Source organism: Rhinolophus sinicus, chromosome 15 (genome assembly GCF_057876585.1).
Source record: "Rhinolophus sinicus isolate RSI-liver-muscle chromosome 15, RSI-T2T, whole genome shotgun sequence".
In the NCBI taxonomy this organism is placed as follows: domain Eukaryota; kingdom Metazoa; phylum Chordata; class Mammalia; order Chiroptera; family Rhinolophidae; genus Rhinolophus; species Rhinolophus sinicus.
This window is the reverse complement of record NC_142515.1, coordinates 90166261-90178290: the sequence shown is the minus strand read 5'-3', so window position 1 is coordinate 90178290 and position 12030 is coordinate 90166261. Positions and strand designations below refer to the sequence as shown.

The 12030-nt window shown below is 51.0% G+C and overlaps 1 protein-coding gene across 3 annotated transcripts; it reads left to right on the top strand.

Moving 5' to 3' along the window:
• Positions 1 to 934: 934 nt before the first annotated feature.
• DOK2 (docking protein 2) lies at positions 935 to 5532 on the top strand. 3 transcript variants are annotated; one of them, XM_019744620.3, is made up of 5 exons: positions 1025 to 1199; positions 2180 to 2461; positions 2703 to 2793; positions 3656 to 3840; positions 4376 to 5532. In XM_019744620.3, exons 1-5 carry the CDS (start codon positions 1137 to 1139, stop codon positions 4997 to 4999), a joined length of 1245 nt encoding a protein of 414 aa, XP_019600179.3. In that variant the 5' UTR covers positions 1025 to 1136; the 3' UTR covers positions 5000 to 5532. The 3 variants fall into 3 exon arrangements, with proteins under 3 accessions (XP_019600180.3, XP_019600179.3, XP_019600181.1); XM_019744621.3 differs by lacking the exon at positions 2180 to 2461 and having other exon boundaries at positions 935 to 1199; XM_019744622.3 differs by lacking the exons at positions 1025 to 1199; positions 2180 to 2461; positions 2703 to 2793 and adding an exon at positions 2874 to 3197.
• Positions 5533 to 12030: the final 6498 nt, after the last annotated feature.

Below are 12030 nucleotides of genomic sequence, written 5' to 3'. Positions count from 1 at the left end.
GTTCGACTCCCGCAAGGGATAGTGGGCTGCGCCCCCTGCAACTAGCAACAGCAACTGGACCTGGAGCTGAGCTGCGCCCTCCACGACTAAGACTGAAACGACAACAACTTGAAGCTGAATGGCACCCTCCACAACCGAGATTGAAAGGACAACAACTTGACTTGGAAAAAAAAAGGCCTGGAAGTACACACTGTTCCTCAATAAAGTCCTGTTCCCCTTCCCCAATAAAATCTTTAAAAAAAAAAAAAAAAAGAAAGAAAAGAATCTCTAGATGAAACTCAAGTGTCTTTATAAAGCTCCCAAAGCCTGGGAAGATGGTGAACGGGTTTTGAGGTACGCAGGGAACACAGCATGTTGCACGGCAGGGGTGTTCATGGCTCTGGAATCTTAAGGTGGTGGTATAAGTGTGTGCTGTTGTTGGGGGCAGGGAGTGCTCCCCGTAGAGAGAAACAGAGCTGTGTGTATGCAAGTGGTGAGCTCTCATGTGTCTGGTGGGCTGGTGGCGTGTGTGGCTCCGCTCTTACTGAGTTGAGAGGCCTGGGTTCTGGTTTGGTGGCCTTCAACATGTCCCTTAGATCTTCTTGAGCCTCAGCCTCCTCATTTTTAAATTAGGGAGTTGGGCGGGTTGATTTCTAAGTTCTCTTCCAGCCCTGTCATGCTAAGTACCCAACTTGAGCATGAGGGCCTTTGGCAGTTGGCTTTACCATCAAATTTGGTTTCTGGGTCTCTTTGTTCCCATGGGTCAGCCACTCTTCATGGCTGACTGCCCCCGACCCCTACACCACCTTCTGTACCTGAGTTGTTGCTCACTGAAGAGCCGGATTGGGGTTTTTGGAAATTATCTCTGACTGACTGAAAATGCAGGAAGCTTGAGCATGAAACTCACTCATCAAAAAGAAAAAAAAACAAAACTCACACACACTCACACACACACACACACACACACACACACAGAGCAAGAAACCACAGAGCCTATCAGCTTGTCGTCATCAAGCAAACTAGAATAGTGCAGAAAACTCTAGGCAGAGAGGAAATGAACTTGAGAGAAGGGGGAACACACACAGGGCAGAGAGAAGAGAAAGAGGGCGGGAGGGGAAGACGCCAGCTGCAGCACCGGGCACCGCGATGGTGAAAGGATGGAAGAAGTGGCGGTGAAGCAGGGCTTCCTGTACCTTCAGCAGCAGCAGACTTTTGGAAAGGTAGGCGGAGCACGGCAGGTGGGGGCTGGCGGCTGCTGGCAATTCCTGGGGGGGGGAGGGTATGGGATGGTGGGGACTGTGCCATCCACCGTGTTAGACCCAGAGCTCAAGCTTGGGAGGGTTTTTTTCCAGCAGCCACTTGCTACCCCAACCAGGCCCCAAACAGTGCTCTTTGCTGACACTGCTCCCTGTGGGGGGAGGGGAGTAAAAGAGGGCACTAATTCCCTGTCTTGCCTCTCTTGCTCTGTGATGACTTCTTCTCATGGGGTCAATGAAAGGAACAGTGGAGGTGATAATTCAGAATTGCAGTAGAGCTTTCTTCCCCTTTTCCTGCCCCAGTGGGGTACATTTGGCTGGTGTTAAGCTTGAGCTGGCATCTCTGGGAGCCCGGCAGGGCCCAGTGTGTCTAACCTCCTCCTTCCTTGGACTCCTTGAATGAGGAAGTCCTTTTTCCCTAAGCTGACCTAGAGCAGGAACTCTCTCTCTTTCTCTTTCTCTCTCTCTCCATCCTGTCCAGGGATGAGATGGGAAGGGTCAAGAGGGTAGACAGAAGTTCCTGGAGATAGAGCCTTGGACAGAATGAGAGTGATGGTCTCCAGTCTGGGACCTCACACCACCCTCCTCACCCGACCTCGGGGCTTGAAAGACTCGCAGGCTTTTCACCCCTAGACTCCATCTCGTGGGTTGGGCCTCACCGCAGTCCGCCTTCCGCTGGGCCTTTTCTTTGTTCGGTATTCCCTCTGCTGTCATCGCAGGCCTCTTTCTCGGTTGCTTGGGGTGGATCCCCATTGCTTTCGAATTCCTCAGGCCCTGGTTATTTTCTCTGCTTCCTGGGGTCTCCTGGGATCTTTACTTCTCTCCCCATCCCCGTGTTGCTGCCCAAGTCCCTCACCCATGGTTCTTCTACTCCCCTTTGGTCACCATCTCTCCATCTCTGGGGGACTCCCTCTCAGCACCCCTCACCCTGCATCTGGGTTTAGAAATGGCGCCGGTTCGGAGCTGTGCTGTATGGACAGTCGGGCTGTGCCTTGGCGCGGCTGGAGCTCCAGGAGGGCCCGGAGAAGCTGCGCCGGGGAGAAGCTAACCGGAAGGTCATCCGCCTCATTGACTGTCTGCGGGTGGCTGAGGCCGGTGGGGAGGCCAGCAGCCCCCGGGACACCAGTGCCTTCTTCCTGGAGACCAAGGAGCGCCAGTACCTGCTGGCAGCCCCCACTGCCGAGTGTGGTGACTGGGTGCAGTCCATCTGCCTCCTGGCCTTCCCTGTGAGTCATCCAGGGGTATAGAAAGGACAGGGTATGTGTGGGAGGGGGGCACTTGATACTTGCTACGGGCAGGTGCTATAAGAGCCGAGGTCAGGATGCTGGGGGCATTTCCTTGGGGGGGGGGGAGCCACCAATCCAGATGCAGACAGGGGCAGCAGGCTGAGTGTGCCCTGAAACAAAACCTGGGCCAGAGCTGGGCTTGGGCTTGGTGACAGTGGTGAGACCGGGGTCTCCGCCCTAGGACCGGAAGAAGAAGGAGCTGTCGAGCTCAGAGGGGAAGGGCAGCCAGCCCTGCATGGAGGAGAATGAACTATACAGCAGCACAACCACAGGTGAGGGGCTGCCTGCTCTCTGGCTGCTGTTCCCAGGGTGTGGTGGGGAGGACATACGGCCGTGGCTGCTGAGTCTTCCTGCTCTGTGGTTGTCCCCAGCCCCGGCCAGTCCCCTTATCGGCCTCTTTGCATCACTTCCGGGTATGGCCCAAGGTGGAGAAGCCTGGCCTGCCTTGATTGTCAGCCCTTCACCCTTGGCTCAGTCCCTCTTGCCCAGGCCCTGCTGGTGGGAGAGGGCAGGGCTGAGGGGACCAGGAAAGTGCTGCTCTTGACCCTCTGTCATTGGGACCTGAACACCTTCTGAAAAAGGAAGGACGTTCTTTGTGTGGACTGAAGGTGTCCTGTGGCAAAGGAGCTTTTGCTGATGAGGCAATCCGTCTGTTGAGACCTGCCTAGCCCTCTGGGTGGGTGTGTGGGGGGAGGAGGAGGGTACAGGGGACACCCTGCAGAGGGCACCAGATGGCATCAGCTGTGGGTGGGGAGGCTGAGAGCTGGGAGCGCAGGGTTGGCTACACCTGCACCTGAGACAGTAAGGATTGGGGAGGCAGCTGGGTCGGGGCAAGAGATGAGACGGACAAGACAAGGCTGTGGCTCTGGTAACAGTGCAGGAAGGATGTGGGCACAAGGTCGGAGTGCATGTGGCTAGGGCATGATGCCTGCTCCGGTAAAGGGGAGGTACATGGCATTTGGGGGAGTGTGGCCTGGTGCAGAGCAGCTCAGCCTTCAAGATGCCGGCTGTGGATTGTCATGGGTGTGTGGATGATCCTTTTTCTAGAGACCTCTGGCCCACAGAGCAGGACAGAGTAGGGGCAGGCCAGCTGTTTCCCACTGACGGCCTTCTCCTCTCCCCCGTCCCCCCCAGTGGCTCCCTGCAAGGAGTTTGCTGTGACCATGAGACCCACAGAAGCCAGTGAGAAGTGCCGGCTCCGAGGATCCTATACGCTCCGGACAGGAAAGAGTGCACTGGAGCTGTGGGGTGGCCCTGAGCCACGTGCCCAGCTGTACTACTGGCCCTACAGGTTCCTGCGACGCTTTGGGCGCGACAAGGTGAGCAGGGGCCAGGGCGGGTGGGTGGAGAGAAAGGATGAACAATGAGAGAGATGATTGTCAGGGAGAGGGCAAGGGGCCCTGGAAGGAAGAGAGAGTGGGAGGAGGAAGGAAGGAAAGAGGAGATAAAGGTGGGAAGGAAGGAAGGGAAGAGAACCAGGGGAGGAGGAGTGAAAGCAAAGAAGAGCCACGGGTGTGAGAAGGGCGAGAGAGAAAGTAGTGCAGGGGGAGAAGGAGATCAGGAAGAGGTGGAGAAGTCAGAGGGTACATGGTGGCAGACATTACTGAGGGTGAAGCATGTGCCCGGCTCCATGGATGGGTGGGAGGGAGGATGAACGGAGAGGAGAGGGAGGTGAGAGAGGGCTTTGCTTATAAGGAAACACATGGAGGGCAGGAGGGAGAAACACCTTGAGGAGAGGACCGCTCCTAGTGGATGGAAATTGGAGGTGATGGGTTTGCATGTGGGAGCTGTGTCCAGGAGAAGCAACCTCACTCTGTGGCCTGGCCAGTCATCTCACTTTCCCCCTCGACACAGGTAACCTTTTCCTTTGAGGCAGGCCGACGCTGCATCTCTGGAGAGGGCAACTTTGAGTTTGAAACCCGGCAAGGCAACGAGATCTTTTTGGCCCTGGAAGAGGCCATTGCTGCCCAGAAGAACTCTGCTCCTCCTGGGCCCCAAGCCCAGCCAGCCCCAGTCCCTGCAGTGCTGCCCCGGCCAGAGAGCCCCTACTCCCGGCCCCATGACTCACTGCCACCACCTTCCCCCACTGCCCCAGTGCCCACCCCCCGGCCGCCGCGGGGCCCAGAGGGGGAATACGCAGTGCCCTTCGATACAGTGGCCCGTAACTTGGGAAAGAGCTTGAGGGGTATGCTGGCAGTCCATCGCCAACCCTTGGTCGACCCTCTGTATGACAGCATTGAGGACCACCCGCCCTCAAGACCTGACCACATATATGATGAGCCCGAGGGAGTGGCTGTCCTGTCCTTGTATGACAGCCCCCAGGGCCCCCAGGGTGACGCCTGGAGGAGGCAGGCCACAGGTGACCGGGACCCCAGTGGCCTCCTGCACATCTACCCAGTGGGGCAGGACTTCCCTGCCTCTGGCTGGCCACAGGGAACCGAGTATGACAATGTTGTACTTAAGAAAAGTCCAAAGTGATGGGGGGCAGAGGAGAGGTGGACCCCCATCGAATGTCAGCACTGAGGGGGTCCTGTGCACACCAGGAAGGGCTTGGAGACTGGTGAGAAGGAGCAGGAGGAGGAAGACAGGCCTTCCTACTAGTTTCTGCTGGTGATTCCTCCTGCTCACTGCATCCCAGGAGCTTCACTCTGCTCCTTTTGGAACCTTAGGCTTGGCCTGCCTTAGTCTGGGTGGAGGAGTCGTCCCTCCTGGGAGCCTGCTTTGTGAATCATCGACCCACAGCAGGAAGAGGGCCCTGAAGAGACCCACCCTCCTCCTACTCCTTTCCCACTTCCTCTTCTTTCTTTCCTAGCCCTAAGGGAACCTCAGGCATTTAGGGCAGGGGACAAAAGGATGTCAGCAAATCACCCCCACTTCCTTGGCTCGAGCAGGCCTCCTGCCTACTGATGTCCCCTTCAGGGGACAGCCCTGACTGCAGGCACTCAGGAAGGTGGTTACAGCTTTCTACAGGTTTTGAACTTCTCTGTGGCATTAAACATTTCTGAAATGTGTTTGTGTGGCTTGAGTGCTGTGGGGCGGGGATGGACAGCCACAGCCCTGTGGGGGATGAACCCTCTAATTGGCCACAGTTGACACCTCTACCAGCAGCAAGGTCCTCTCTGAACCTGGGCTGGGTCCCACGCATCTGTCATGCAGGGTGTCACTCGGGGTCTCTGGTCCCACTCCCCACATAAGAACACAGGACATGGTGAGGCCAAAAAGGAACACCCACGGAGACATAGGTAGGGGAGTCATACTATTATATTCTCGCTGGTGGCTGGGTTGGAGACACAGGAAGCAGGAGCCACATTGTTCGCAACCCTCACTACACCGCTTGCAGGCTCAGCCACCATCTTCTTGCTAGCCCCCCATTTTTTGCTAGCGTAACCACAGCAGTTATATTAGTGGTCAATGGCTCACTGGTTATAGCTGACGGCCAACTAGCCACAGCTGATGGCCATTTACCACCTGAGCCAGCACCTTTCTATGTGAGGCCGAGAGCCTGGAAACTGCACTCCTGGCTCTGTCCCCACAGCATCTGTCACAGAGTCGGGGATCTACGGAAACCAGAACACCCCGGGAAAGATGTTCAAGCATCTCTAACCCTTTGCTAGCATGGGGTCAACACCCAAAAAACAGCGGGAAAGCGTGGTGTATGTGTGACGAGCAGGACTGGAAGCCAGGAAAGAGTTGGCAGTTTTGAGGCTCTTCTGCACTAGAAATAAGATGGAACCCATCCCATCCCTTGCCTCCCTTGAGACTTGCTCTGTTTGTAAAATGAGGGTGTTCCACCATGTGGGCTCTGAGAAACCTTTCTGCCCTTTACCTCTCCACAGGTCCTTCCTGGTGTCCCATTTCCCCACAGGTCAGGGCCTGTGCTCTTTCCTTATCCAAACCTGCTTTCCTGGAAAGGAGGTCAGTACATTTCTGCACTAAGCCAATTAGCCAGTGTTATGGTGCACCATTTGTCAGTTCTAGACTCCCTGGCTTCAAGAGGCTTACAGCCCAGAGGAGGCTGAGACATGGGCACAGATGTCTATCACGAGAGGGGGACAGAAGTGCCACAAGAGGTGACTCGGACCCTGGAGTCAGAGGAGATACCCATTCATTGGAGGATCAAGAAAGGCTTCATATTGACAGGTGGACCTCCAAGGGTGGGAAGGGATTTGATGAAGATTAAGGCGGGGTGTGACAGAGCATCCAGGGTAGAAAAGCCAGTGTGAATGGAGGTGGAGGAATTTGTACCTAATTAGAGGGAAGGGAAGAATGTTAAGGTGTCAGGCAGGGTCTCAGCTCCCGCTCCCCGCACAAGAACATAGGACATGGTGAGGCCAAAAAGGAACACCCACGGTGCCATGGATAGGGGGTTCATACCACTATAATCTCGCTGGCGGCTGGGTTGGAGACACAGAAAGCAGGAGGCACACTATCCGTAATCTGCCCTCCGCTTCTCTGCCAGCTGACCCCACTTGCTAACTGCAATCCGCTCTTGCTAGCTCAGTCACGGCAGTTATCTCTGTGGCCAATGGCTAACTGGTATAGCTGATGACCAACTAGCCACAGCTGATGGCCATCTACTACCCGTGCCCGCACCTTTCCACATGAGGCTGAGTCTGAAAACTGCTCTCTGGGACTCTGTCCCCACACAAGTCTTCTGAGCAGAGTCCTGTAAGAGCTGCATGTTAGGACGGTAACTCCAATAGCCCTCTGGAAATGGATGGGATATAAGGTGGGTTGGAGCTAAATTGTAAGTGGAATTCAGAAAAGACTGGATTCAAAAGACGCTGTAGAGACAGGGCCTGCAGATCTTGGGTTCATATTGGATGTGGAACACAGAGAAATAGGGTTTCTAGAGAGATTCCGATTTGGAGAAGGAGAGCTTAGTTTTTTATGTGTGCAGGTCAAGATGGCTTTATTCTATCCAGCCAGAGGAGGCCTAAAGGCGGCTGCAAAGGGGCTCTCCAGGGGGAGGGAAATCAGATGGAGACCTATGGATTGCCTGCAGCCTCCCAGGAGTATTGTGAGCTAAGCTGTATCTCCCAGCTGTATCTTCTTAAAGGAATTTGAGGCAATGGGTGAGCTGGCTGGAGACAGGGAGAGGAGGCCTTCCAGAAGCCATGCCTCTTTTGTCTGTGTCAAAGAGCTGTCCCTGCTGCCACTATCCAATGCTAGCCCCAGAATACATTGGAGGCAGGAGGGCCTAATGCCTGTAAAGGTTTCAGTTGTTCCCCTCTCTGGGCCTGGGGTGGGACTTAGTTAGGGGCCTCTTCCGCAAGGATGCCCCGTTTCTAATTTCCCGCAGGTGCACTTGAGGTGGAAGTTCCAGGTCAGACCAGCAGGGGGCAGTGTTAGCCTGTGGAAAAGGCGGCTGGGGGTTCCAGGGTGCCAGGCATTGGGGCTTGGCCCAGAAGGAGGGAACTGAAATATTTACCACCCAAAAGAATGGAGGATAATTTGAGGAATCTGCCTTTCAGAGCTTGTTTCCTTCAGATCCTCAGACTCTTCGTTGGAGACCTGTGGACCCTGCCTCCCAGACGTGTGGGACTCTAAGCTGAAATTGCCCTCCTTCCCTCTCTCCTCCACCTCCAGATCCCAGGACTTCTGAATTCTTTCTTCTTTGCTCACAAGGGGAAGTGGTAGATTGGAGCCCTAGGGAAAGGTGGGTGAAGGCTGCTGGGGCAGGGGAAGTGGAGCCTTTGGGGAACTTGGGAGGGGTAATGAAAGTCTTTGAGACAGTTGAGAATGCTGACCAAGCTGTCAGGGTCCCTCTCAGATGACATGACCGGGTGGATGGGTCATCCTGCAGGGAGCTGTGTCAGTGCCAGCACAGCCACCCTCAACCACAGCATGGCCTGTGACACATGAATCATTCCTTAGTCCATGCCACCTACAAGCATGGAGCCCACAGGCAGAGTGAGTATGGGGAGATGTTTGCTGGGTGAATTCAGGAAAACCTGAGCCTTAGGGGTTCATCTCCTCAAACAGAAACATAGAGGTAAAGCTCTCCTTGAAGTGCTTCCTTGCCACCCTGGCTGTCAAGGAGCAAATGCATAGGTAAGGAGACAGACTGGTCTTGCGGGCGACGGGGCAACGTAAGACCAAGGGACAGTTTCACCAAGAAAGTGTCCTTGGCTCCAGGGTCTGCTACCCAACAGCTGTTGATACCACAAGAAGTTTTGCTGTGACCAGGACACTTAGAAACTGCTTTTATTTGCTAATTATTATTGTTTTAGTTTTCTTCATCGATTTTCTTTTTTAAAAAGATCTTTTATTAAACATATAACTAACATACAATATTATATGAGTTTCAGGGGTACACTATCGTCATTCAACAATTGTATACATAAAGCAGGGATCACCATAAGTCCAGCAACCATGTGACACTGTACCACACTGTCACAATATGATCGACTATATTCCCTATGCTGTACGTTACATCCCCATGACTTATTTGTTTTATACCTGGAAATTTAGACCCCTTATATCCCTTCTCCCTTTCACCCCTTTATAAATTAATCAATTATAGTTGACAGTCAATATTATTTTATATCAATTTCAGGTGTACAGCATAGTGGTTGGACATTTGTGTAATTTAAGAAATGATCCCCCTGACTAGTCTAGTGCCCACCTGGCACTATATACATAGCTATTACCATATTATTGACTATATTCCCTATGCTTTGCTTTACATCCCCATGACTATTTTGTAACTACCAATTTATACTTTTTAATCCCTTCACCTTTTTAACCCTGCCCCCCAACCCCTTCCCATCTATCATCCCAACAAATCCAGTACCCATCTGACACAATATATAGTTGTCACAATATTATTGACTATATTCCTTATGCCACCTATACCCTACATCCCCATCACTACTTTGTAACAACCAATTTGTACTTCTTTTTTTTTTTTTTTCCAATTTGTACTTCTTAATCCCTTCCCTTTTTTTTCACTCACACCCCCAACCCCCCTCCTATCTGGAAACAATAAAACGTTTTCTGTATCTATGAGTTTGTTTCTGTTTTGTTTGTTAATTTTGGTCTTAGGTTCCACATATAAGCGAAATCACATTGCATCTGTCTTTCTCTGTTTTACGCTCCACTAAGCACATACCTTCCAGGTCCGTGCATGCCGCTGCAGATGGCAAGAATCCATTCCCTTCCATAGCCCAGCAATATTTCATTGTATATATGTACCACCTCCTCTTTATCCATTCATCCATCATAGGACACCCAGGCTGCCTCAACATCTTGACCATTGTAAACAATGCTGTAATGAACATCTGGATGCACACATCCCCTCAAAGTCGTGTTTTCAGTATCTTCTGATAAATACCTAGAAGTGGGATTACTGGGTCCTTCATTGTCTCTTCTTATAGCCTTTGTTTTAAAGTCTATTTTGTCTGGTATAAGTATTGCTACCCCAACTTTAAAAATTTTTTTCATTTCCATTTCCATGAAATATCTTTTTCCATCTTGTGTGTGTCTTTCAATCTGAAGTGAGTCTCTTGTGGGCAGCATATGTAAGGGTTTTGTTTACTCATCCATTCAGCCCTCCTGTGTTTTCCGCCCCCATCTTAAATAAGTTCCTCTAACATTTCTTATAATACTGGTTTGGTGGCAATGAACTCCTTTAGCTTTTTCTTGTCTGGAAAGCTCTTTGCCTGTCTTTCGATTTTCACTGATAGCTTTAGCTTTGCTGGGTAGAATAATCTTCATTGTAGGTCCTTGCTTTTCATCACTTTGAATATTTCCTGCCATTCCCTTCCCTTCTGGCCTGCAAAATTTCTGTTGAGAAATTAGCTGACAATGTTATAAGTTACTCCCTTATAAGTTACTAGTTGCCTTTCTCTTACTGCTTTTAGGATTCTCTCTTTGTCTTTAACCTTTGTCATTCTAATTATAATGTGTATTAGTGTGGGCCTGTTTGGGTTCATCTTGTTTGGGACTCTCTGTGTTTCCTGGACTTGTATGTGTATTTCCTCCACCAGGTTAGGAAAGTTTTCAGTCATTATTTCTTCAAATAGGTTCTCAATCTCGTACTCTCTCTCTTCTCCTTCTTGTACCCCTATGAAGCAAATGTTGTTACATTTGATGTTGTCCCAGAGGTCTCTTAAACTGTCCTCATTTTTTTGGATTCTTTTTTATTTTTTCTCTTCCAACTGGGTGTTTTCTGTTACCTTGCCTTCCAAATCACTGATTTGATCCTCTGCTTCATCTAGTCTGCTGGTGATTCCTTCTAGTGCCTTCTTCATTTCAGTTATTGTGTTCTTCACTTCTGACTGGTTCTTTTTTTATGGTTTCGATGTCCTTTTTTATGCCTGCTATCTCTTTGTTGACGTTCTCACTAAGTTCCTTGAGCATCCTTATAACCACTGTTTTGAACTCTGTCTCTGGTGGGTTTCTTGCCTCCATTTCATTTAGCTCTGTTTCTGGATTTTCCTCCTGTTCTTTCATTTGGGACACACTTCTTTTCCCCGTCATTTTGGCTGCCTCTCTGTGTTTGTTTCTATGTATAATATTAGGTAGATCTGCTATGTCTCCCAGTCTTGGCCAGGTGGCCTTATGTAGTAGGTGTCCTGTAGGGCCCAGTGGCACAATCTCCCTGGTCACCTGATCTGGGTGCTCCAGGAGTGTCCCTTGTGTGGATTGTGTATGTTCTCCTGTTATAGTTGAGCCTTGATTGCTATTAGCACATCAGTGGATGGACTGACTCTCAGGTTGACTGGCTGTGGGGTTTGGTCACGCCTACAGCATATGGGCTGCTGTGCAGGAGGCTTATCCCACTGAGTGGAATTTGCCCCAGTGGACTCTGGTGCCTGTTGAGACCACCCTTTGGGTGTGCCAATTATGGGGCTAATTGGGAAGTGCTCTGCTATGGTCTGAAGCCAACCTCCAAGTATGTTAGTTCTGGGGCCTCTTGTGCAGGTCTCCAGTGCAGGTCCAGGTCAGCCACTGCCTATGACTGACCAGGAGCTACCTGGTAGGAGCTACAAAGTGATCCACAGTTGTTCACTGCCTGTGCTAAACCTGGAGGTATGTGGGAGAGGCCACGCTGTGAACCGAGGATGGCTGCCACCAGTACCAGACCTGGGGTAACTCCACAAAAAGCCAGGACACCTGGAGGCCTGCTGCCACCTGCTGGCTCTTTATATTTTCAGTTATAGGACTTCTGTTCGGCTAGATTTCAGATTGTTCTCCAAGTTGATTGTTATATAATTTAATTGTAATTTTAATGTGTTCATGGAAGGATGTAGTCACGGTGTTTATCTACTTCACCATGTTGGATCTCTCTTATTTGGTATTTATTATGCAGAGGTGATATCAGGTGATATCTGGGTATGTAAGAATATCATTGTGACTGGTGCCCAGCATAGAGCTGTATACACAGATTCTTATACTTATGTATTGGGGGTACCAAAACAATGTATACACATGACTTGTATTCATCTTTTGTTATCAGTATATATTATTACAATTTTAATACAAATTTTTTCCTTTCTTAAAAT